The sequence below is a fragment of the Apus apus genome, chromosome 11, assembly GCF_020740795.1.
Source record: "Apus apus isolate bApuApu2 chromosome 11, bApuApu2.pri.cur, whole genome shotgun sequence".
NCBI lineage: Eukaryota > Metazoa > Chordata > Aves > Apodiformes > Apodidae > Apus > Apus apus.
In genome coordinates, this window is record NC_067292.1 from 11832501 (window position 1) to 11860474 (window position 27974).

A 27974-nucleotide genomic window follows, 5' to 3' on the forward strand; every position below is an offset into this window, starting at 1 on the left:
CAGGTTTATTTTTCACAGGTAGTGATAAAATACACATTTCATAAGGATGAAAAGTTCCAACAGTAGCATGGCAATAAAATTTAAAGTACTAAAGAATAGTGAGATTTTGTTCTGGTAAAATGCAATACTCTCTTCCTTTCATCTGATTAAGAAGTTATAAAAATGTGCACACTTTTCATGATAGGATGTATGACACTGAGAGCCTTCCTAGACCTACTAGGAATGGACTAGAGACAATCAGATATTAATATAAAAAGTTCAGTTTTCTTCAATAAAAATGAACAGGCTTCTAGCAACTGTTGCTGCACATATTTTACTTTCATTTTTCTATGCTTTGACATAAATGCATCAGGTGTCAAAATAAGCCACAATTTATTTAAAATGTTTAAGTTTAAAATAATTTTAAATTAGTGGCCAGAGAGAGAACAACACTGCAGTGTTATCTTTTGCCTCTGAAGACAGGAAAAACTTCCCACAACAATACGTTGAATGAACCAGAACACTTGGAATTAAAGTTTTCAGGGCACTCAAAACACACCAACTTTCACATGCATTGTTTTGAATCCTCTTCAATCTCTATCAGTTCAACCTCACTCAGAAAGCTCTGGGGCTCTTTTTTCCCAAACTTTTCCAGATAGCCCTGGAAAACTTTGGACAGAATTTAAGCAATTTCAGGATCTTTTATTTCTGATTGCTCTATGGCACTACAAAACAAAAGTGATGCTTTCTGTATTAAAGAGGAGCATGTCTGTGTGTGACCCCCCCAATGTGTAGGATTTTAAAAAGTGTAAGTTAGAAAAATAATCTTTTTTATCCTGACATATTTTCAATCCTTTTAAAACAATCTCAACAACTATATATAGTATGAAATTAGCTCTCGCCTGTTACCCTTGTTCCTACATACAATTTTCTAATGTGCCTCACCAGTAATAAATTGTAAACGAGGCTATGACTCTAAGAGCAGACAGTGTGTTTCATGGGTATTTAAACAACAGCATTAAGTACTATAGGAATCTGTGGAATGTGGAGTGCAGATTTATGTGTCTTAACAATTTCTTTACTGGTTTGTAATAAGCCAGCAAACTAACACTTTATTTTTATATTAATTTGGCCTCAGAAGTAGAGTATACTGGAGCATGACAAGAACAACAAATATAAACTGGCATATACTTAATAACTGTAACAGTGAATTGCCTCCAATACTAAAATATTTATCGAATCTGGGGGGAAAAACTAAAAAGAATTACCCTCAACAGCCTGCTACCAGCTCTTTAACAGTGGGCAATGTAATGCCTTAAGGTACCTCAAACTGTCTTACATTTTCTAGACTTAATGGCTGATTGCAGAAATCAATGTTGCCATTAGTAACAGAGTATTTGTTATGGCATGATTTCCTCTGTTGTTAGGCTTGCAGAATGATTACAGTATTAGTGAGGTGCTTTCTTTATAAAGGGCTGAAGATATAACTTTCAATTTACTATCCATTAGTAAGTGACTTTGGAAATATAGATGAGGCCAGAAATCTTACCTGTTGTTACTTGGAGATTTTATTTCAGCAGTCATAGGCTAGTAACTTTAAAAATTGTACCAGGCAGCTCAGTATTTTATAGACATCTCTAATGAAATATTATCTGCTATTTTATACACAGCAAGTTAACATGACATACAACGCAATTAAAATGTTTCAGTCCAGTTTCTATTTTATTTGCACTTTCAAATAGATGTGAATTAAGCAGCAGGCTTCATACATGTTAAAATGGGCACATAAGTTAAAATATTGCCAAAAAGTTAGTAATTCATATTTTTTAATCTCTTTTTAATCAGTCAAGTGGCCAGTTACAAGTACATATCTCATCTAAGTAATTAATATGGGTGTGGGCAACCAGAGAGGTTAGCTAATATTCTGTTCATTAATCCTGTTTCTTTGAACTATAGCTCAAAGGTGACATCTTTCCTCACCTTTTTACATGGAGAACATGGAATAATCTGCAAGAGAGATACCATGAATAGGAGGAAAAGAAAACACGTTCCAAAACCTGGAGGGAGAGGCCCTGGAAGCAGCATTGCCCTTGGTGACTGTACAGACCCGGCAGGCTGCTGCCAGTGGGGTGGCAGAGGTGACAGCAGAAAGGCTAGGAAACCTGCCCTTGGAGGGGGAAAGGGTGAGCTGAGAATTAACCTCTAAGGCATTGAGGAAACCGAAACACAGATGTTCCGGCATGTAACACCACATCCCTGTGGACTACTAGGAAACGACCTAACAAGAGAATGCATAAGCTACTTTGCTGCTGTGATTTCAAATATAGCTATGAAGCTTTCAGTGCAGAGAGGGAAGGAGAAGTTATCATACCTGAAGAGGAGGGTGAGGAAGGATGTGGGCTGTCCTCCTGGGCGCTCCCCGTCTGCGAGAGACCCCCACCTACTCCGCTTTCTTCAGTAATGTTAGAGGACCCGGGTGTTGTCGACCTGCTGACAGACTGAGACTCTTGATCACTTCCAGACCCACGTCGCTCATCAAGACTACCTTGAATTATTTCATCTTCTCCTTTTCTGTCTCTTTTGTGGACCCTGGAGTGAACAACCACTTGGTGGTATGTTCTAAAAACCCTTCCACAGTCCGGGCATTCAGTTGGCTTTTCTTTTACATTTCCATGACTTTGTAAGTTATAATCGAGTCCCTGGTTCATACCATGTGACAAAAAATCTCTACTGCCTTCTAAAGGGTCTAGTTTGTTTGGCAAGTCTCTCTGATTGCCCATTTTAGTGCTGTGAACCAAATCAGCAGGCATTTTCTGCTTAGAGCCATCTGCTCCTACTAACACATACTCCCGCTTCTCCTTATCAAACATAACTCCAGCATTTGCCAAAGTGTCTTCATGGCTGCGATGTATCTGCTGCTCTTTAGACAAAAAGCCATGTTCCATGGCCATTCCCCTTGCCATAAGCTGCCAGGCCTGATAACTGTTTACTGGATCCATCTCTGCTGCTTTGGCAGCAGCTTGTAACCTTTCTATACAGCTGGATTTCAGAGGAGGCACCAGATTGAGACAGCCCAATAAAGAATGTTTATCCCCTTCAGCAATACTGTGGCCAATGCTAGAAATGGGTGAAAGAAGCTTCCCCAAGACTTCCTTCTCTTTCATGGGCATATCTCCTTTGTTATAGATTTGATTTTGTTCACTTAAACTTGCTTTGTCAGGAGGAAGAAACCCACTCTGCAAACACGACAGGTATCTTGAGTATAAGTTTGCATGAGCTTCCTGGGACATGCTGCTGATGGAGACAGGTACTTCAGGATCATTAGGCGATTTGTTCTTTACAGATAACTTATTCAGGTGAACTTTCATGTGATTTTTAAGAAACCAAGGCTCTTTGAATCGCCTCCCACAGATCTGACAGCAGTGTTCAAAGGAATCCTTATGCTTTCTCATGTGGCCTTTTAGGAACCAGGCTTGGCTAAACACTTGGCCACACACCTCGCAACGAAACTCATTGGTGGATTGCTCCCCATTCCCATTGGAGCCCTGGCCCTGTGCTGACTCTGCAGTTATGTGAGCCTTCTCCACGTGGCTAATCAGCTCCTCCTCCTGCGAAGCAGCAAAGTCACACAGGGTGCACTTGTAAGGCTTGTGCAGGATCCTTATGTGCCTGTCCAGCTCCTCTCGCTTCTTAAACTTGCCTTTGCAAAATGTACACCTGAACCCAGCTGTCTGAGCAACAACTTCTTCCTGGACACTGACCGGCTTTGGAGAGGGAACAGGGTTTGAAATATCGGGTGTGCTGTGATTAGCTGTCACAGACAAGTTACAGTTTGCGAGAGGCATTGGCTGGGTGTGCTGCTGGGCTTTCACATCAGGTCGTGGCTGCAAGAGGCTGCTCTTCATCTGTTTGTCCCGAAGAATTGCTCTCTCCTCTAGCTCATGTAAAAGTCTGTTTTCTTCTCGGACTCTTCCACGACCTTTGCCAAGGTTTCCAAGCTTATGAGTACGCAGGTGTATCTTCAAGTTGCCTTTCTGAGCTGCTCTGTGGTCACAGTATGGACACTTAAATGGTTTCTCTCCAGTATGAGTTCGCATGTGTAGCGACAAGATGCTGTTAAATCGAAAGCGTTTCCCACAGAGGGGACATGGGTACTTCCTGTTTTTCCTGGCGTCATCCTCTATATCGCTCATCTGAGACATAATCCCTAGGTTTTGTCCATTTAAGAACTGCTGCAGATCCACACGCCCATTCAAACTAGTATCAACCTCTCTATTGAGCTGGTTTGCCAATAGTGCCATCTGACTGCTGATGGGCTGGTTTGCTATGGACATGTGGCTTTTGTCTTCTAGCGGTGCTGACACCTTCTCCTCTGGATTCTGCCTGTTCTGGAGCTCCGGGAAGGCATGGCTGAGCTGGGAAGTGATCTGGTGCAGCTTCTGGCTCATTGAATACTGCCCATTGAGTATGGTGCTGTTGAGATGGGTGTCAGCCTCTGGCACAGCTGAAGAAACACCAAGGCACAAACTAGCTTCCTCCATCTCTGAAAATCAGAAGATATTTTAGATTCAGACTGTGAAAGTGTTACAAGCATTGAATCACTGACCTACCATTTGCATTTTGTGTTACCTACTCATAATAATGCAAAAGAATTACTCTAAAAACAATAAAAATTGTATTAAATCCAACTGTGCTATGGAATTTTGATCATGCATGTGCTTTTATTATTCTGCATGTTTACCAATAACCACTAATTACTATTTTAAAACATGCTATAGTTTAAAAAATCTAATTATTATGGAAGGGGCACAGGCTTTTACCACTTCCCTTGTCTTTCTTCTTGTGAAATTGCACCTGTTTACCTTTCTAAACCTATAGAAAAAGAAATGTTATGCATCTCTCCCATTTCCATTAGAAAAGCCAGGAACAAAAAATAGAAATCCATTTGTAACTTTCAGTTCCATTAACCATATTCAATATATTACACATTCTACAATGAGAAAGATAGTTTTATGATTTGACAAAAAAAATGATGGTATGATATTTACTGGTGTACAATAAAACAAGATAATGTTTGGGGAAAAAATAAAGTAAAGGACAAGCTTTAGAACAATAAAAAGGATTTTGCTTTAGTCAACAAAAAGTGCAGTAATATCTCATTAAGCTGATTAGTATGCTGCTTAGAAACAGTACTAGGTGCTGTAACACATGATTATAATCATAAAAATCCTTCAGTGTTTGCAAGTAAGCATTAACGAGGTATATTAAATTTTAAGGAGACTGCGACTAGCAGCTTTGTAAACCTCTGAGATTAAGATTTAACCCTTCTGTTACAAAACATTGTAATTTTGTCATTTTGAAACTGAGCCCATCAAAAGGCACATATATTATCTTCTGCCAAGTCTTTTAATTCATCGTTGAGAACGTTCAGATTTCAGTTCTTAGGAAAACTTGCCAGATTATAGAATGAGTATCTCTGTCCTTCGATGGGTAAGACGTGATTTAAGGCACTTTGATTTGTTTTAAAGAGCTCTCTTATGGAACTAGATAAAACCAATTAAAATCTGGGGAAGGTGTTGTGGAAAGCCTCAACAAGTTTAAGAATTTTAATAACTTTCCTAATACACAGTAATGACTACAAATTGTACCTACACCATGTATAGTGCAGAAAATTAGAATTCAAAGCTGTTTGTTAAACATGAATGCTCTGTTCTGGGCTGCATAATTGTCCACAATAATCTTCTATCCTTGCCACTTCTCTGCTCTACACAGAAATAATATATCTATAAAATTGTATTTAAAATACAAAGTTTTACATTAATAACTCTCAAACTATATGATACTATAAGGTTATTCTAGAAGATAATTAACATCTGTGTTCTTCAGTGGAGTGATTTGACACTTTATTGACTAATAAAATTACTAAATTCTATATGTTATTGAAAAGTTAATATGGTCAACTTTCTGTTTGGCTTTAGCCAAACACATTTACTTGCTATGTCTTCTACAAAGGCTACAGACGCACTCCAGGTGGACACCATTCCTCACACAGCTTCATAGTGGCCACTTGCTAGACAATTTGAGGCCCAAATCTAGCACATACTTCAAATGCATGTAATTGTGCTCCTGGGAGTAGTCCAGTAGACTTCAAAGGGTGACTCTTAAAAGCAAAGTTCCACACATGCTTAAGTGTTTGCAGGATCAGGGCCTGAAAAAAAAAAAGCATGGGTGGTCTCCAAAACAAGGTCTATTGGGTCCTTAACAGGATGACTGAGGTTGTGATACAATGCAGATCTTGTAAGAAGCAAAAGGGGAAATGTATATTTATGTGAATTAAAGATGAACATGAGCTATAAAATTTTGATCAGATGTAAAGCAGATACTTTTCAAATTTAACAGTGCTCAGATTCAGGTTTCATGTTGGGCACCCATTACTTACATACTGTCAACATTATTATTTATAAAAATATTAAAGAGATCAAGTATATAAAAGGAAAAGGCTTATACTTATAAGCTACAGGACTGCATTTAAGTTGCAGTGTCCAATTTCCAAAGGTAGGAGAACATAGTCAAGCCAGATGTTCACACAAGGCCAGTAGTAAACAAATAAAATTCTTGGTTTCCATGCAAGTTTTCTGTGCAGTAAACCACAGTCATTCAAAATGTGGGTATATACAGACATGTTTTTAAAAAAAATTGAAAGTTTGCTTAACTTTTGAAACAAACTTAATTTCATGTTCAAAAAACATATGAGAACCATAGTGCTTAGGCCTGCAAAAAACCAAACCAAACTAAACCAAAAAACAACAAAAGGAAAACCACAGAACCAGAACCTTTCTGCCTGGACTCCACATATACAGGTCCTATTTCTCCTCGTCATGTTTAAACACAGCATGTTGGCAAACAGTAACATACAAAGTCAAGAAATGCATTGCATGTACAGACACACACATTGTCACAGTTTGACTTAGGACCAACAACAATAAATAAGAGGGTTTATAAAAGTCTTTGTGAATTGTCCTTATTCTATAATGACTTGAAAAATGCAGTCTAAATTTCATTTATTCTTTTGACCTCAATGGGAACTGGTGCCTTTACATGCTCAGGAAGGTTTGGGTAGTTAATTTTAGCATTTTTATGCTCTATTGAAGTTTGGAAATGCTGACAGATCCCAGTGGAGTTTATTAATTCTGATGTTTAACCCTAAGCATCAGTTCAAACGTACAGTTGTTTGGACTGGAGAGGAGAGAGGGAGCTGTGGTTGAGATTTTAAGTTATTCTGTGTCTCTTTTCCGAAGATAACTTTAATAAAGTAACAATAGCAGTTGTAGTTAGAACATGATAATATGTTTTAATTTTTTTGTTGCTGTTTTCTGTCTCACCAAACATACAGACACATATAATGTAGAATATAAATAAGAAGAGTCAAAAAAATCAAGAGGAAGGCCAAACCCATAATTTTTCATTTAAAAACTAATAATTTTGGATCAAGTCTGGGGAGCCTTGCACACCCACATTGATATTTTGGCATTAGGAAGTTTATCAATTTTTGACAAAAGATGCAGAAAGGCCAGCAAAGCCTCCGCTTAGTAACAAATAACCACCACTAAATGACACCTACTCTGATATCAGATGTTCAGTTTCTAGGATCCAGTCATCACAATCTGAAGATGCTAAAGCTCTTCACTTAAACTGTTTTGCGACCTTCACTTGCCCCAGCTTCTAATAGTCCTGTTCCTGCCTCTGAATTGTCCCTTCTTTTCCTCAGTCTTACCTGGTTTTATTGCAAAGTATAGCCATGGCATTCCAAGTAGTGCCATATGAAATTTCTCCTCCTGCAATTCTCAGTTACTTCACTTAGGAACACAGAGACCTTGCTACTGTTCAGCTCTCACGTAAATCAGACTCTCAGTATGCTTCAGCCCATTCACAGCAGAACCTACCAAAATCTCCTCTTGTATCCACATGCAAGACAGAAATAAACCTCCTACTCATCCATCATTCCACTCTGAATTAGATAACCCAAACTAATTTGCCTAATTTCTCTTAAAAAAAATTAGCAATTTCATTCTATCTCTCTTTATTCATCATCCCTGTCTACATCTATGACCAGACAGGGTTACACCAGGTGGGGTAAGGGACTTTAATTCCCTAGTGAGCCTCTTGCTTCAGACCTTGCAGTTTAAGGTCCCCACCTTGGTGTCATGGTGGTCATTGCACATCCTCTTCCATTGAGTAGGACCCTCTCTCAGAGTCTGGTTGCTCTTCACAACACCCAAGAGGTGCAGGGGTCCTTCTGCATCACAGACATGCCTACAGTCATGCTGTCCTTCTGTCCCCCATGGATTTGCCTATAGATACAGCCATCCTCCTCAGAATGAAGTGCAACTTTACTGTACCCATTCTGGCCCAAACCCCAAATGCTAAAAACACTAAAAAAACCCATCTGAATGGACTTCATTAAAATTTACCTTCTAACAGATAAGCAGTTTGTAATATCAAGTGTTTTGACAAAATAAATATTTTCCATAACATCATCTCCATTATGACCTGCCCCCTTCTTGACACCCCAAACAAAAACACTAGGTATTCAAAAATAAAAAATCTGGAAATGTTAACTTATGAGTGCTGCTGTGATGCTTCATGGAAGGGAAAATGTCTAGCTTTCAATTTTTAAATATATAGTCCATGACGTTATTTTCATGAGTCTGATCTCTCTTATGAGGAAAAGAGAATATTTTGCCATCACTCGTACTGGGAACAGAAGCACAATGTTCTCTGTAGTTAACATATGCTTACAAAATGAACTCCAAAGTAAATTTGAGTGTTAAGAAATTCAGAATATGTTTGTTGAAAATTATGTAGTAAATTTTTTACCTTTAATTATCTCAAATGTTTTGTAAAGACAGCATCCCCCAAGACATGGGACCATGCAGAACATCTTGGTATCAGGAATTGCTCATGGGCTGCCTTTCCTAACCTCAACAAGCCCTTGCTCAAGCCTGCTGCTCCAGCCAGAGAGCCCAGTGCTCACCCTGCTCCAGGCCACAGAGCAGCTGGGTTTGCACTGTGCAGGGCAGGGGATGAGCAGTCCCTCAGTAAGAAGCCAACAACGTGGCCAAGGAGAGCCATTTACTGTGAGCAGCTTCCTAGCTCCATGAGGAGGGTATTCAGCTTCTGAAATTCACAACTGGATACATGTATTATAAAAATACTCTCTCATCTTCTACATGAAGGTACAGCGAGACATTCCAGTCCCTTTGATGATACTAACAGTTATTTTGATTTCACTCAGATTTTTGCCCTCAAGACTATTTCCTGTGATATCAGTAACGAAAGTTCTGACTTTAGCCATTTCAACTGAACACACAGATTTTATTTAACTATTTGAAGTGGATTACTGGAATTTAAAACCAATTATGACACCAGAAATGCCTGTCATCACAACTACATTAATGTAATATGAGAAGCTCGGCTTCCTTTTGCTGAAAACAGAGGGGGGGAAAAAAGATGGCAAATAGAATAAAAAAGTTTAAATATAAATATGTGCCTCCCCACCAGTAAACATATGCAGACGCACACATATCTGTACACATACACATATGTGCATACACACACCTGTTATTTTTGTAAACAGATGGACCAAATTCAGCTCTTATTTACACCTGTTCATTCCTACTGGACACACACATTTAAAGCGTTTCCCTCTTCACTGCTGTAGAGAAAACAGTCATTTTAAAAACACTGTTGTCCTGTTATTACAGCTTAGATTAGGTTAGTTAAAAGATTTACAGTTCAGTAAGCAAAGTAATGCTTTACAAGCTCACGTGTCTAAACGACAAGCTCACTCTGGCCCTGATCCTCTGAGCAGAGTTACACACACTGTTACTTACGCTTTCAGAATATAGACCCGGTATTTATCTTCCCAGCTAGAAAAATTCATATATATCTACATTATCTTGTGGCCCACTGACAAATTCTAAATACTCCAATACAGACTGCTTCAGCTCTTAGCAACTCACAAACAGGTATCACTGAAAAACTTCAGAAATTTTATTAAATATTGGTCTTATTGTTGTAGCTGAAATAGTTTAACTAAGGCTGTTATAAGCATAATACATTCCTGTTAAGAAACACAGAACACCAGACTACTGAACCCTTTCAGGGTCATTAAACAGCTGTAAACATTATTACAAAAATAAACCAGAGATTTCATGCTTACATTTTAGCCCAGAGCTTGGTGTGCTGAGCAAGTACATTTTTTTCATCTCTTACAATCAACGCTGGTGACATTTGGGCATCCAAACAAATTACATCACAAATATTACTGAGGTGGGTAGGATAGTGAGCAGTTTATTTACCAGATGATTAATATATAAACAGTAGGGCAGGATAGATGACCTACTCTTCTTTGACTGATTTGTAGGCAATACTAAGAGACATAGATGTAAATAGTTAAATTTTAACAAAAACGTGTGCATGGAAGGGGAGGGGGGAGATTAGTTGTATTTGATGCCACCAGGAAAGCATTATCAATCTGATAAAATGAAATAAACATTAGGCCCAATTCTATTCTCATTTTACTTATAAAGAATAGAGTAACTGTATTGAGCTCACTGGAGTTTGCCTTTTTTTTGTTTGTTGGTTTGGGGTTTTTTTTGTTTTTTTTTTTGTTGGTTAAGTAGCTGTCATGCTCCTTGGGGTACAATATAATTATATTAGGGAAATATATGGTTTCTGGAGTATAACAGAATGTCTTTTTTTAAAAAAGGTTGTCCTACAGGTAATGTGTCCTATCTGTTTTTATTTAAATATTATTAAGGCCAACTTGGTAATTTGTTATTACTATTAGTCACTTTATCACATTTTTGTTTTGAAGTCATGGCAAAGGATACATAGCTTCTCAGAATTCAAAACTGGGTTGAAGATCCTCTCAAACACAATGGGTATGAAGCACAGGGTGATCCTGTGCTGCCCAGCAGCCCCAGCCAGACCCCAGGCTCAAGGCTGGAGCCTCACACGAACACCCATCTTCACACCCAGCCGCTGCGCGACCACGCAGGGGGGAGCAGGGAGGCATTTGACAAAACTATAGCTGCTTTGTAGTGCTGATATTTAAACAAGCTGCTTATTGATTCCAAAACAAAGTACTTCTTTAGTAACAACAGAGCCAACTCATTCCACAACAGTTTTTATGTCTTAAAGAAGGGTTAGCAGAGGGAATTTGAAGTTTCAGAAGTCATTAGCAGGCAGAAATTCATTTGCTGGGGCTGTACTGCTTTTGCTGTGCCCTGAGAAGACAGCTGCTTTCTGAAATACCTGTTACATCTGTAGGGTACTTTCTAGCTAGCACAGCCGTTTGGACTGATAACTGATCAGTAGAAGATAAATCACTAGAACAGTCTTTGGTAGGTGGCACCCATGGAGTGAAGGACTGTGAACTGTTAGTGATCACAATCTAGGAAGACGAGCAGAGAGGAGAGGAGAGGTCATTTATAAATCTCACTCACAGATTAGAATAGAAAGATTAGAAGAATGCAGACAAGCTGTTTGATTTATTGCTACTTTGCATGTGACTTAGCAAAATCTGTTTTCCTTCTTATTTATTCTATTTCACTTGCATATACTTAAGAAGTCAGATCCAAAGAAGAGAAGGATAAATAATTGGTACACAAAGTTCAGTAGATTGATTAAAAAAAAAAATAAAAAAAAAATCCTGCTTTTTTCCAGGCACCGGTTGCATCTGGGATCATTATTTTTTAGCTTATAAGCATTGACTCATTTTATTTTTTTTTCTTACTGTTCTCCTGATGCCAAAATTAAAGATAAGAATGATACCAAAATTCAAATGGGAGCCTGATTTGCTGAATGCATCATTAAACCAAAGCTTCTCTTACTTTAGAAACAGCATTTTTAAAAGTAAATTTGTTATTTTCATGTAATTTGGAATGTATACAACTGATTAAACTCTCTCCAATTTGATCAATCTCCTGTAGCTCCTATCTGATCGTTCACTTTAATTAATCTAACTGGCATCCATGTCAGGTTGAAGAAACCTTAAAATTAAGCTTTTAACAATCCCCTTCAGTATCAGGTAGTACAAATAAAATAATAAAATGCCTGGAAGACTTTGCAAAGCACAATTATCTCACTTTTTGTAATTTTTACAGCATGAAATGGGCTCTGAATCTTCTATTCTCATCTGAGGACACTGTACCGCACTGGAAGTCTCTAGTACTCCGACTCATTACATAATATTAAAATATACATAATGTTGACCCCATTAATGCTGCATTCCTCACACAGGCAAGTTCCAAATCAAAGGCAGTGCATTTCAGCTGGGTGAGGACAGGAGAATCAGGCCCTCTATACCAATTACAAAGAGATCAAGCAAGAAGAGTTAAGACCATAGAATTCAAACCATAGTTTGAAACAATTTAAATCCAAAACTGGAATGCTGCGTTGATTTTATTTTTGTTTCACAAAGGCTTAGACTTAGATTTAAAGCATAATTAAATATAATGTCAAATGCACATATGTCCCAAAGATCAAAGTATTATTTATTGTGAAATATTCATGTGTGGTAGCCCAGCGAGATTTTTTTCACAGGGCACCTGTCGGGAGCATAAGCTTGGATACAAATAATCAAATAAGTATGTAAAATCATTACTAAAATCCATGCATGTGATCAGATAGTCCGTTGTCTGAAACTGTTGGCCTGTAGCCAGCACAGTGGCTCAAGAGACTAATGCTTTGGTCTTTGCAGACCCTCAGGGCCCTAGTTCTGTTCCTCCTGCTACTGGTCAGGTCAACTCTCTGCACCTAGTGTTGACTTTCCTGGCACTTAATGCTAGGAGTAAAGAAAAAAAACCTGAGTCCATAAGTCACCTTTGACCTGAGCCACAGAAACATCTGCTGGTTGAGTCACCAACTGCTTGTTGGCCAAGTTTAACAGTAACCGATCCTGTTGCGGATCAGCTCTCTCAGCAGTAGATGTCACTGCAATAAATAGATGGATTTCAAGGGACAAAGACACATTCCCAGTGAAAATGCATAAACAGAACATCCCTGACTAAAAAGAGTTCCAAAAAGAAATATATGGTCCAATTACACTTTTTCTTTAATGTGATGCAAAGTGCTGGAAATCTGGTTTGGGGAGAAATGAAATTGCATGACTGGAATTGCCAACAACAACAACAACAAAGTAATTCTGTTCTTTATTCCTATGTCACAGAGATCCTTTAATTCACATTAATCACCTCCCTGCAATCCCAGGTCTATTAGGTAAAACCTGTTACAGTTAAACCTTTATTAAAAAAAATAATAATTAAAAAAAAAAAAAAAAACACAAAACCAACAAAAGAAAGCTCTCTAACAAATTAAGTAATTTTCTCAAGTGGAGCAAAAGACCTAGTTATATGGAAAGACACAGCACACTAAACTGTAGTTTCAGGACTTAACAAAGACCACAAGGTTAGCCTATTTTTCTGTCAAATCAGAGAGTCCATACCCAACCCTATCTGCAGATAGAACAAGGCAAAAGCAAATACTTCTAACAGCTTGGGGGGGGGAATATGTCTCCAGTATAGATTTAATTAAGAGTGCATATTTTGAAAAAACAGTAACCAATTTATATTTGAAACAGAAATACGTGGTATGCCAAATAATATCACAGAGGTGTCAGCCAAGTCTGCACTAGATTTGGTTTCATTATCACAAAATGGTTTGTAGGATAATTAAGGATGCTCCAAATTGCATACTATTGAGTTAAACAGCAGACAAAATAATGCATCACTAAACATATGGGCTACCTTGATGACATCAACACAGAAACTGCATGCCTTCATAAATGTTTTAATGTTGGTCAAAAGGAAAAAGCAAGATTAATACATTAAACCTTGCATAACCTGTTGCACACAAAAGAGAGCATATGAGACAGTGTATGCTCTCAAAGTACATATATAATACTTCATTTAATTTACTTTTAATGACATGGAACTGGGAATAAAGGAAAGGAACAAATATAGCAAGAATGAAAAGATAAATTACTCCATTCTTCAAGGTCAGTATAATGAAGAGAAACCAACATAGAAAAAGTCCACACACATTACAAGCATAAACGGGCCACATATGGCCCATCACAGCTGGGAAGAGTTAAGCTCCTCCTTTTCCCCCAGCACACTGCTGACATGTGCCCAACAGTAAGTCCCACCAGCTTGTACCCCAGTATTCTGTAAAGATCCCCAGCACTGTGAGTCATCAAAGCAGACTGTGATCAACACAGTGAGAGATGAGGGGAAGACATTTTCTGCCTGTTTCTTCGCTAGGCACAGAAATAGCCAAAATCCTAATATAATGTAAATGCAAACAGTTAGAAGTAACTTCTGCAATTTCAGTGCCCTCAAACAGCTCCCAAGGCCAGAAAGGGACAGAATTTTTCAGAATTTCAGCACTGTAGAAACTAGTATCTCTAACTGATAATTTCCACATCTCATTTAGGAAATAGCTTGCCATGTTTCTTGACTTAAATAGATGGCTCATCCTCTGTAAAGAAGCCAGGGACAGAGTCCAGAACTCTTGACTCCCATTGCTTAGTCCAGTATGCCAGATAGCTTTCTTTTATCAAACATAATTGACTGCTGAAAAGACCGGGTTTTTTTAGACTAATGACAGACCTGTCAGCATAACATTTTTTGGTTAAAATATTACAGAGTTATTTTGGTTTTTAATAATTGAGATTCTTGGCTGTTAATCCCTTCTACCTCCAATTTCTGTCTTCTTTCTTTCCTCAACCCAACTGATTTATTTTTCCTCTCCCTGTAACATGTGGACTTGGTGGTGAAAAGGAAAGACATAATTTAGAGGGTCATAATGATTCTTAGATACAAGTGGCTTCAGTGAGTTATTTTTAATACTATTTTCCTGGAAAAGTGTAATGTTTAGAAAGCCTCGGTTTCAGTGAAATCAGATGGATTGAAAGATGCAGCTGAAAGAGGCAGTGATGCTGAGAGGTAAGTGGATGCAGGGAAAAATAGAGTGAACATCGCTCAGAATTCTCCTTGTGGTTGTGGTTTCCAAAAAAGCAGAAACAGCAAACTCCCTACAGAGTTAGGTGGAAAAAGACAAATGAGGAAACAGAACACAAACTTGGACTAAGGATAGAAAAAAATACACTTAATTATCCCTCAAGAAAAATGAAACACTGAAAAGTACAAATCTTTATTCTTTAGTGGTCCGGTCTGTGCACACTTTTACTGATACATTACTACTGTTGCCATTTAACTTAATTGATCACTGTCATGAACACTAGAGCAGAGCCAGTATGTCTAGAGGCCACGTCCCACCTCCTATGATACTTTCACACTGAGATATGTGGTTTAGACTTAAAAGGGTGTGGTTAGGAGTCACTCTGCACAGCTAAGATACTGACAGCTTCATTTTGCAACTGCTATAATTGTATCTACCCCAAGGTTAGAAAATACTGAGAAAACACACTCTCTTTCAGATTGTCATTTCAGAGAAGCAAAAAAAAAGCATCTATTGGCAGTACTGCTGTTCACACTGTTCTTTCAGATGGCTTCTTGAGCAGGAAGACAACCCCAAACAGGAATGTCTATACTAAAAGTCACTGGCTTGGGAGTATTTCCCTGTATCTCCCCAGTTGCTTTTTAAATTATCTGTGTCAGATTGATATGGTTCTGCCTCACAATTACCCTATCTTTTCCTCTGGACAGTGGTGCAAAACAATGGTAACAGTTCTGCCATTAAGCCAAGGAAATAACAATGACACACAACCAAGGGTCACATAAAGAAGGCTCACATCTTTGCAACACTCTTGAATACAGTGAAGTACAACCCATGAAGTGAGCAAAGAATCCCTTACCATTGCACTGCAAGATCAGGTACAGCAAAGGGAATGACATATATCAAAGGAAGCATAGATGGAAACATAGACTATGGTAAAACAGTACTGAAATTTAAATAAAATGGCAGCATCACCTTCAGGATTCCAACAAGCTAGGCATGGAATGCTGTCTGGGCACCCCTGTTTTATCTCGGCACAATGATCATTAATAAAAAGGGCACTGAAAACTTGTCAGACACATAGCAGATAGATGAATACAGAGGAGGAATACTAGAAAAATACAGTAACATATTTCAAAGCTATTTGTGGGAAAAAAAATCCTTTAAATAATTTGATGTTAATTGCAACTTTCCTGACCCTTGGCTGAAAAGACAACCTATCATGCTTGATAGGTGAGTGACAACAAAGCTGACAAAGAAAGTCTGATAAATACAGTCACAGGATGACAGACACTGGCAAGTCCAATTATGGTTGCAAAGTCAGCTGGGAGATGGACTCTGGTAACTCTAACATATCCTTAACAACCACCTCTGGCCACGTACAGCTCTGTCCAAAATCCTCTGAGTGACTGACAGGATCCAGGGAGGCTTCAGTCCTCTGGCAGGCTGACATCCACTGAGAGTAGTTATCAGAAGGCCCAGGGACTACCAGGGAATCCTTTACTGCAAGTTTGCAATACAACATGCAAATAAACATAACTCTTAGTGAAACTATTTCAAGTCTCCTGAATAGTCTGCGCAAATGAGCAGTTTGTGTTTGCTTTCTCCAGCTCATGTAAAACTTCTCCCACTGTTAATTTACATTGCTGCAAACCTGAGTGAATCTAGGTAATTTTAGCAAAATACAAAGCCAGACAAAAGGAGCAGGAAAGCCTTGGTGGTTGAGTTTCGAAGGCCCAGCCATGGAGGGCAGTGAGTGGACCCACTACTTGCAACAGGACATCAAAGTGCTCCTCATTGTACAGGACCAAACACCAAAAGCCCCAAAGCTGAGAGCATTCAGGAGTTCCCACACAGAACCTCCGTATTGCTTCAATCTCCTGAGCAGAAATTCATTTTCCTGCACCTTGCACCTACACTTACAGAGATTGTTATATCTCTAATTAAAAAGGATTTTCATCTCCTTCACTTTCTACTTCTGAATAGACCACCTATTCTTATTTGATGTGAGAAAGCAAGAAGGGGACATATATAGCAAATTGTGGCTTCTTATACTTCAGGGCAAAATTATCTATGAATTTAAGTAATATTTAATCAAAGTATCAGGCTTCCTTGTAATTGCCTTTTTTTTTTTTCACTCCCAGAAAACAAATCCTTTCTCAGTTTTTGGGTGTTGACTTTTATTTTCCTAGTGACTTTTTAAATCAAAAAATCAAATAAGCCCCCACTAAGTTTTTAAAGGACTTCTTTGTTCTCTTTCTGGATTTTCCAAAAAATTGTAAAATGACAATGGTATAAAAATTATACTGTAAAAAATGTAAGTACTGTGAATGAGCAGAGTTATTCATTTATATCCCTAGCTTATGAAAAATCCGTATCATGTATCCTTTATCCAACAGCTTCAATCACAAGAGCTAACAATATGTTATTGATATGATTTCAGGAAACTGTCAGCGGGCAGCTCAACTTTCAGTCCTCAGCTCTGGTGAGCATATGCACAAAACCTACCTGTACCTCTCCTGCACGAAAGCTGGCAGCGACATGCACATTCCTGTCAGCTGTCACAGCAGAATAAAGAGAAATGTAAACAGGTCTTCCTCACTAAATGCAGCCTAATACTCTTTACACAGCGAAAACTTGCTACTGGTTTCACTGGGAATTTTCACCAGTATCGGAAATGTGTGTCAGAACACTGAGGTGCAGCTGTTTGCCCCTGCAAGAAGCTGGAGGAGGGAGCAGCTGGGCAGATAGCCAAAGGCACTGCTATGAGTCCTTTCTCATCCTTCCTGCCCTGAGCCCACCTCCAGCACTGGCCTTTCACACTGCTGCAAACAAGTGTCAAGGTTCCACCTGTGCCCTACAATTATATTAAACACAAAATCAACAGGAAGACTAGTGAATAGGGAGGCTAACTGGGCCCCCATCCTGCCAAGGAGCAGAGTGGGTTAAATGATGCCTGAAGTTTGGTACATTCCAAGCCAGGTCTCCAGAAGCAGTAGGAGCCCAACTCCTGTCAGCTGGGGTGAAAATCAGGACTTCCAATGCATTTGTGCATTTAGCCCTTAGTGCTCACTTAGGAGAATGGGTGCAAGTAACATGAGAGACGAGGCTTTTCAGTAAATGTACATAACTTCTTCATTTTCAGCCACTTCTGACCAAAGCAAAAATAGTTAGCACCCAACTAAGTCCAGGAGTATCAAGCTTTATATTGGTGTGCTATCAGATTTTCAAGAGCTGAAGAAAAATCATGAATGTCAGAAGCCAGAACAGGTAAACAAAAAGTGCATTTCTCCCCACTCCAGGAAACCAGTGTTTTTTAAAGCTAGTTTTTACATTGGTTTACAAGCTTTAACAATAAAAGAGTATGTTGTATTATTAGATGTTGGTCATTTATTTTTTTTTTTTGTCTGACAAAGAGAAATAACAGGTTGCTGCAGAGTTTTGGTGGGTTTTTTCCTCCAAATGATCAGAGAAAGTTCCGTACTTTAAGGATGTGCCTCACTTCCTCTTAAAAGGGTAAACCAAAATATTCTTCTAGCTATTCTAAGCCTGCCATATAAGTATTATGCTGTTACAGATTTCAAAAGGTTAGCTTCAATGAACCTGACATCAGTATAACCCAAAATAACCCATTCAAGAGAAAAGTAAGAAATAATTGCTGTTTTCTCTTTTTTTTTCCTCAGCTATATTGCTATAATGATTTTGCATAACAGATTGAACAAAGTGCTGTTGTGACAGGTGGTAGAATTCAGCTAGTAAGCACAGAGACAGGGTTCAATTTAGTTTGTGAATCCTTTAATTGTTGTGCAGCTAATTAAAGAAGGTTCTTTACACTCGCAAGTGTTTACCGTTGCTAGTATGCATACATGAAAAATTAAATTGTGCCTTCAAGGGCTGAGAACTATAGAAAAATCATAGCTGATTCTGCAACATGCTTACCAGCTCAAAATAGCTGCTTTTCACAATTGGAATTTGTAAAACTTTTTGCTAAGCAAATATAGAGCTAATTAGAAGTGTTCGTTGGACCAATTAACATTTAAATAAATAAGCCATATTGCACATTTCACAGTCTTTATTTAATGATGCTTCTTAACTCTTTGGAAAGATTCCTTTAAGTACAAATAAGTTGTCATAAAAATGAAAGACAAAAATAACACCATAACAGTATATTCTATGCTTTTTTCTTTTTGCCTTGAAGTCTTCTCTAAAACTCTATACCTGTTACTTGGGAAGAGGGGGATACACAAATCTGGTTCTTTGTTTCATCATGTCAAGTTACCTTTCCACTCTTTTGAATGCAAACAGAAAAACATTTTTTTACTATTTAAATTATTATGATGGCTCTGTTTGTTTTGCCCCATGGAATGGAATCTGTTTTAGAAAAAAAAAAAAAAATCCTACTTTTATCTTATAAAATGGCCATTGAAGCCAAAAAGAAGAGTGTTCTCAGAAGAGATTTATCTTAGAGTAACGAAAGCAGCAGTTTGAAAGTTGCATGTACAAACAGTGAAGTGAAAGGAAAAAAAAATCATACCTATTTTTCAGGTGTTAGCTGTCCCATACCAAAGGCAGTGTTGTTGTTATACCTAACCCCAGGGCTGCAATTGCCTGTCTCTTTGGGGTCAAGTGATATTTTGCTTTCAAAACAACTGTCTTTTAATTTAACAGTCCCTTTCAATCAATAAGACTCTTCAATCTGTGCTGAACATACATTTTCTCTCTCTCTTTCAACCTCCAAACGTCTACCTAACACAAAGGTCACATTAAAAACAAGGGGAAGGCTTCTTGCTACTTTTTTCCAAGATGCATTACACTACCTTATAATCACACTAAGAGCTAACATGGAAGGACTCATTGTTGACCTTGGCTTTCAGCACAGAAAACCAAATTAACAAGGACCAATTAACATTTAAATAAATAAGGAAGATTAACAAATAATACTCTGCATACCAAGAGGTTAAAATAAACTAAAGAAAAGAGTACAGTATCTCCCCTCAATCAGCATGAATGAAATTCTCCAGGAAGGACACAGGCCTGTTGGTGCATGGAAGCACAGACTGCTCTTTCCTGTCCCAGCAAGGCCTGCTGAGCACCAAAGGGGAAGCAGCCAAGTGTGAAAGCAAGCTATGCTCTCACTCTGGCAAACCCTTGGGAAAACGTGCAGAGATCCCACAGTCCTGATGCACTTACATAAGGAAAGGTGCTGCCCATAGTTCTGGCCTCCGCTCTGCCCCTGGCATGTGAGGCTGTTGGTGTTTGAGATGGCCCACATCTGGTGGCTGCACACGACGAAACGCGGGGCTTGGGGCTCGTGGCTGACAAGCTGCAGGCCAGGACTGGACACCGCTTGCACAGACCATCAGCACATGAGAGTTCTGATTAAACTTTTAGTGGGAAAGGTGTGTGTGTTTTTTAGATCCAGCAAACTCTGGTTTAAGTAAAAGAGAAGAAAAAGTGGCCAAAGAAAATCCAAGAGCCCAAGAGGAAAGCATTTGGGAAGTACCTGGAGACTGGGAAATTAGTGATTTAAAATGTCTATTACATTACATTCAACATGGAAACTCAAACCTGATTTTTTGTGCTAACTAGGTAGTTCTCTGACTACTAAGCTACAAAATATACTGGTATCAAATTCACAAAACTTCCATGGGTCAAGGAAACCTTCTCATATACTACTTAGACCTTTTTTTGGGGGGAAGGCACTCGGGTACCTGAAGCTATAATCTGAAGGGACTCCCTGTGTCATACGATCAGATTATGCTACAACAGGCAGGATGGAGGCAGAGGGTTCAACTATCTTACATCTTCCCTGCCTCTCACTCTTCCCTCAGGTAAAACTCCAAAGAGGACTTTCAGTTGGCAAAGTTTCTCCATCATTCTTGGATATCATTATCACAACAGAACAATCAAATCCCCCACTTACTAATCATCTACAAAGCCTGTCTTTTAAAAGGAAACTCCTCCTACACAAAGTTTATGAATAATTCTCAGAAGGTTACAACATGATCTATCATTTTAAATATTTGGATCTGGAGTACTGGTTCAGGCCTCTGACAGTCACCTTTATGAATAGTTAAGAGTTCACAGAGATGATTATCATGTACTATTTAAATATGTATAAAGGACAAAGATAATAACAATATTTTGCACTTTAATAGAAGCTTCTGTCTGAAATTCTCAAAGGACAGCTGAAGTCCTAACAAATGCGTACTCACAGCTCCTCTGACCTGCACAGTTGGTCACTGCTATTATTCTCAGGAAACTGGTAGGCTGTTATAGTTAGATTTCTCAAAATGATGATGTCTGGCTTGAGTTATAGAGCAACTGAAGCTTTACCAAGTAACCCAAAGTGAATCACCATTGTAGGAATGCTGATGGTTGCCTTGCACCAAGGCAGAAAGCAGCATGGGATGCTTCAAGTCCATCTGCAGATCCTCCATACTTGAACTAACTGGGAATGAAATCCCCCCTGAACAGACTTCTCTTGAGACAAAATGCAATGATGTAGGGAACTGGACAGGCTTTGCCCACTGGACACTTTGTTCAATAAAACTTTGTCCTGTCAGTATTCCCCCTCTCCTTCATCCCTGAAAAACAGCTTATCATAATTTCCCTACCAGCACTGTTGTCAGTCTCAACCTTTTCTTTTTTTTTTTTTTTTTTTTTTTTAATTTAAAATCAATTCTTTAAATCAGAATGATAAAGTCACAAATAACAGCCCCAGCTACACTACTACTAGCACAACAGAGCTCTGATCTCCTTCAAGGTCCTATAGCTAACAATAAACAGCCAGAGACTAAATTCCCTCATCTCAAATATAACCATCTAAAGTCAAGTTACATTCAGCACAAGATTCACAGATGCAGAAGATCAGAAAATTGGTTCACAACAGCTTATCACAGAGTAACATGTTAGCACAAGTTAACTGATTCACAGTAATTTTTAGTGTACATGCTCCTGGCAAATGTGATGTAAACTTAGTACAGCTTTCAGTGACAGACATATTTCACTGCTTTCATTGCCTCTTGTGTGCTGTGAGGCAGGAACTACTACACAGACAGATACAGCAGCTGACAATTGGTAATTTGGCTGTAGGATCAGTATTTATTGGTAGGTTCTGGGGTCTTTCACCAGGGTTCAGAAAATCCGATATTTCAAACTGCAGTTTGTTTTGCCTATCTGTGTCAAATTTTTCATGGAAAGCTACAAGACACTTTCCTATGGGCTATTTGCCATGAAAGTCCCACCAAACATGCAACAGGATATGGGCTGCCAAAAATAAACAATTAAAATAATGAAGTGACCAAACTATATATATATATATATATATATATATATATATATATATATATATATATATATGTAAAAATACACACACACACACAGGATATGCAGGGACACCAAGACTTAAAATACTGGGAGATACAAATATTAAAAATATAACATGATGGATCTGACCCAAAACCAACCTGGTGACATTTTTTCAAATAACATTCATGAATTTTGGTCCCATCCCATGCTGAATCAGTAACAAACATTTACACCCATATATGGATCTCAGGGTGAAACTTGAATATCTAGATATGTGGAGCTTCTTGATGAAAATGACAACCACATATTCAGGAAAGGATTTAATTTATCCTCACCCTTTACCTTTCATTACAGTCTTTAACACAGAACACAAAAATCAAGATGGGCATTTAAAGTTACACCTTTTTTCCTTGCAAAATATCTTTCATTAACCTAAACCAATCTGAACTAAACCCCCAAAAAAAGAGTGTACTAAAATGTATTACTTAATTACAAAACATTTAAAAGAAAAAAAACACCCTGGTGAAATTTCACTATAAGCCACATACCATATAACTACAGCAACACACTACTCTAGTTTCTTTCTTACCCTAGCAGATTGGCAAAGTTTTCACCCTTCTTTTTCCTGTTCAAAACAACTTCTTGTTAGTACTACTGAGTAGAAACAGAGCATGAAGGTGGAATACAGGGAGAATGGGGAGTCCTACCTTACACATTACTGCCTCTACAGGTTTCATGAATGAAAATTAAAATAAAAATTCAAATGGAAAAAATACCCCCAGGAGTTTCCAGTTCTTCATGGACTGTTTCACTGATAGTGGAATGCTCTTCCACTGGTGGTATTACCACCATCAACTCAGTGTATTTTGGGATACACCAATGCAAGAGAAAGGAGCTGTTTAGAGGACAGAGTCATACAAGACAGAGGGGGGGAAAACCCCCCCCCAAACCCCAAACAAACAACAATGCCCTGAAATTATTCTGAATTGTAATGATTTTCCTTCTCCTTATTGTGTAGGATCTTCCATGGCAATCTGCTGACAGTTCTTATGTATCCTGAATATTTTTCCCCTTCGGAACCATATACCTTTGGGATACCTAAGGGGCTCTTTCAAAAGTCAAGGGGTATCAATTCATTTGGAAGACTTCTTAAACAGGCAGGAAGATAGTTTAATAAGCATTTACAATGAAAAATTTTTTGAATAACCAAGCAAAATGCACACAATGGCCACATTAATATTGCTATTGTGTCCTCATTGGGTACTCACCAACTTCCACTCTGCAGCCTTGCATGAAATGTATCAATTTGCCTAAGCTTAAGCACAGGATGAAATACCTACTTAATTTAAGACTGAAAAACACCAGCACTGCTGGTAAGAGATGTCACTAACCAGAAATGTTAGGGTTTTATTTTTCTATCTCATTTAACATTTTTATAAAGTTAAAAACATTAAATAAAACATTTAATATTTCTATAATGACCATCAGTGGTCATTGGTATGTTATAAACCATTAACTGTAACAAGTAAGTTTCACCAACTAAAGAGGAAATCAAAAGGAATTTTCAATTAGGAAACAGGTAAGTTTGTTCAGTACTTTGGAAATCTCAAGCAGATGCAGAGTCACTTTGCAGGTACAGAACAATGGATGAGGAAAATATAACTCATAAGCAAATACTGCTAATATTGGCAGGAGCCATTTCTCTACCAGACTGTGCTACAGGGTCTGGCACATGATATGACTTGCACTTTCTGGTTTTATTCTAGCCTTTTTTTTCAGGATGAGATTTATCTCACCTATTTGCAGCCATTCCAGCATCTTATCTACCTAAATTAGGCACCTGTCTTTAAAGAGAATGAAATCCTCTCAAGATGTCTCTGCCTTTTCTGTGACAGGCAAACACAGATCACCTAACTTTTAGACAGTGTTCCCTTGCCTTGCACAGGAAAAATAACATTCTGTAATCCAAATTATACTGAATGTTTCAGCAAAGGGCAGCTGGCATTTCCGCTGCTTTGCCATGAGCACTTTTTTCAAAATCGTATTTTACTGGAATCAAGACTAAATTGTTACTTACAAGGTTCATTTTGTAAAGACATTAATTAATGGACTGCACATGGAAGTGAGGTGGGGAATATTGTGCATTATTCTTTTGGCAAGTACATCATTTTAGTAATTAATGTTGACATCATCTTTTTAAAATGCATTAAGCAATATAGACAACATACACTCTGCCCAGCATTCCTTTTTTTTTTTGAGGGGGAATAGGGGGGAAAGTGGGGGTGGAGAAAGTGGAAATGGAGAGGGAGTCTCTAGTGTCTGAGCACTCATACTGCAGTGGGATCCTCCATTTGTCTTGGTAAAAGGAATATTTTAGGTACAGTTCTGCACTTGAAGACATTTTTGAGAATCTAAAATTCTCACAGGCTGACAGAGCTGTACAGATCTAAAGTCAGTAACATTTTTAGTGAACCATCCCTTTAAGAACCCCCATTTATGGAGTAATTTCTTTCCTTACAGATTTCAGGTAGAAAATCAACTCATTGTAAGCTTTCACGTTGACCCCTGTGTTCAGACAGACTCCGGTTCCCTTTATCTTCCTCCTTCCTTCTCATACCTAACTGATGCAATAGCTGTTGTTTCCTGTTTCCCAGATAACGCACATCTCTCTTTCCATAGGAAATGAAAGATATGAAAAAAGGAAGACACACTGGTTTAACTCAGTGATGTAAACCCATGAATTTTTTTCATCAGCCTGACCAGCAGAAAGTGAGAAGCTGAGATATACCAGTTATGCCTTTGAAAAAAATTGAAATTCTGAGAATCTCTCTGTTATTGTCAACAAGGTAGTGTCTAAGCACCTTCATTCTAAGGTTCTAAATATGTAAAAAGTTTGTGCCCTTCATGACTCAAAGCAATGGTATTTTTTTTAGCTGTTTATTGACCTGTTTATTATTATCTGTTTATTGAGCTGTTTTCCATGAATCTGTCTAATCCCTTTCTGAGGCTGCTGATGCTGTCTGCCTCTACAAATTCCCTTGGCAGCAAGTTCCAGAAGTTTACTACTCACTATGTTTCAAATTATTTCCTTTTATCTGTTTTAAACTGATCTCCTGCTACCTCCACTGGGTTACAGTTATAGTTACAGTTTTGTGCCATTTGGTGAAAAAAGGGGGTTAGGATTGTAGAAATTATTTTGATGGAATTTCTTGTTTGCTGCTATCCAATTTTGGCAAGTGAAAAGTGTTTATTAAAAAGCTAAAATGCAACTCAGAATATAAGATCCCAACGTGATAGCATGAAATGTGCCGAGTGCCCTTGCTAATGCAGATTGGCTTGCACAGCCTACTGAATTTCATAACCTGGTCCTTGATAATGAAAAGGTCTTTACAGTGTCAAAGACCTCTTCCGTAAGCTACTAATCATCCCTGGCATACAGTCCTGAATAAGACCATTTGAGGACTGATAGCTTTGTCACAACTGAAATGAAATGGTTCATCTATCATGACTGATGTTCATTCAGGTACAGAAAAAACCCCAAACCTTCTTACCATTTTGACTAAGAGGGAAAAAGAGAGGAAAATGTCAGCATGAAGCCCTGACTACAGCTCTTTTTCAGAAATACTCACCCAAATCTGTGTTTGAAGCCTACATAGACCTTCCAAAGCCAATTTAACTGAAAGCCCAAGGAAAATACTTCCCCATCTGGCAGGGACTGTTGCTCCAAGCTCTGTCCAGATTATTCCCTCCACCCTCACTGTCCAAAACCAGAACCACTATAAAAAAATAACCATTCTCTTAACTTAGCTTAAAAAAAACCCCTCCCGTCCATGGTTGAAGCCAAATGGCCCTTCAGGCTACTACTGAAGAATCAATTACATTAGCTGTAAGCCTAAGAGAGTCCTGGGGACAATCAGTCAGAGCCATAATAGCTGTGAGGGAATTGTTAAGCAAATTGAGGGATTCTTTAGGTAATTGGGATTGGACAACCAGGTCATACTTAATTTGAAGCATCCATTCCATACAAGTGCTTTAGACGTACAGTAGGAACTACAGATAGTAAAGTCTAATTGTGCTGTTACTAACCCAGTGCTTTTAAAGGGACACCCTCTCTCTTCCCCCACCCCTCTCCCCGGACTTGCGCAGAATATTTAATAGGATTGTGCTCACTTTCAGCAGATGAGAATTCAAGCAACTACTACAGGGTCAAATCAGGGAGCTGAGAGCCAAGGACACGAAATGCTCAGGGTTTCCTACCAAAACTGAAAAGGAGAAAAAATTGACAATTCATTTCTTTCTTTAAGACATTCCAAAGATAGTAAAGAGGTATACTTTTCTGGCTTTGACTGTGTCTTCAGCATACTAAATGTACACTTAACAATAAATTGTGTTCTTCCAAAAAGATTCTGTAAAAATTCAAAGTGAGGTTTAGGGGCAAACTTTACAGGCAAGAAAAACAACAGTCCTGGGAGGTCTCTCTGAGGGAGTAGTGCAGGGATCTAAGATCAAATTGGATTTTTCAGCACAGTTAAACAGGGAAATACTCCAAAAGCAAAAATCTATCTATCTCTTTTGTTCACTGTAACAACCTTCAGAAAAAAAAAAAAAAAAAAAAGAGGAATGCCCAAAATTCATCTTCATGTTCATTTTGCTTTTGGAAAAACCTGTTGCAAACAGCTACTTCTAGAATTTTTTGGCTTCTTCAGAGAGAATCAAGCCATTTGATACAACAGGGACTGCAGTCCCAAGAGAAACTAATTTTTTGTTGGACTGCCCTGAAGTTACACAAGGTAGACAAAATGAACCAGCAAACATGGCCAACACCAAAGCTGACAAATACATCCTCTTGTCTCCCTTTCCTCTGATTCTTTTCTGGAACTAATTTGAGGAAAAACTGTAATTCTGGGTGTTCTGGCAAAGAGTACCTAAAATAATTGCCCAGAATGGAAGATTCTGCTCATGCCACATTTCTTTGGCAAGGCAAGAGAAAAACTGGGAAGAGAGGGATAAAGAACAGAACCTGGATGACTGAAGGGTGCCAAAGTAAGAGCTTTGCGCCAGTTGCCATTCTGCTTGAAATCTGCACTGAGGAGCTCAGTGGTCTCTGCTCCCAGCAAGCTGGCCATGGCTTAGAAGAGTTGGCTACAGCAGACCCTGGCAGCACAGCTGATGACAGCGAAAACTCGGAGTAGCAGACGGGCCAATAACCCATTGGTAGAGGTCAGGAATATCTGATCATTCACACTTCTGCCATTACAGAGCTCTCACAAAGTACAAATCCAGCCTATTTCATGCTCCTGTTTTAGAGGATGTTTTATCAAATCAGTTCACATTTTTCTAGCCTTGACAGAACAAGAGCCAAAACCAGACACCGGATGCAATTCTGCCTCTAATGTTCAGAGTTGTGACATGATCTGTTCAGCCAAGCTATGGCTTTCTAAAGTTGTCCAGCAGGATGCCAGCAGTCACCCAGAAACAGCAGCTTCTAAATAGGGAAACCATGTAAAACATCACATACAAAAAAGTAAAATCCCTGGTCTGGAACATACTGCCTTAGCTGAACGGAGTCTTTCCACTCCACACACTACACTAACAACAATTTAGGTGAGGGAGCAGGCGAACAGTCTCCCATGAGACTAGTTAAACAGGCTATGGTATAC

At 38.5% G+C, this 27974-nt stretch overlaps 1 protein-coding gene across 2 annotated transcripts in view; it reads right to left on the reverse strand.

Moving 5' to 3' along the window:
- The window catches only part of ZNF536 (zinc finger protein 536), a 233051-nt gene that overhangs the window by 181404 nt on the left and 23673 nt on the right, over nucleotides 1–27974 (reverse strand). For both annotated transcript variants that reach the window (XM_051629527.1, XM_051629528.1), the window contains exon 2: nucleotides 2351–4522. In XM_051629527.1, coding sequence (XP_051485487.1) covers nucleotides 2351–4520 — 2170 coding nt within the window. In that variant the 5' untranslated portion in view covers nucleotides 4521–4522. The remainder of the gene's footprint in view (nucleotides 1–2350; nucleotides 4523–27974) is intronic.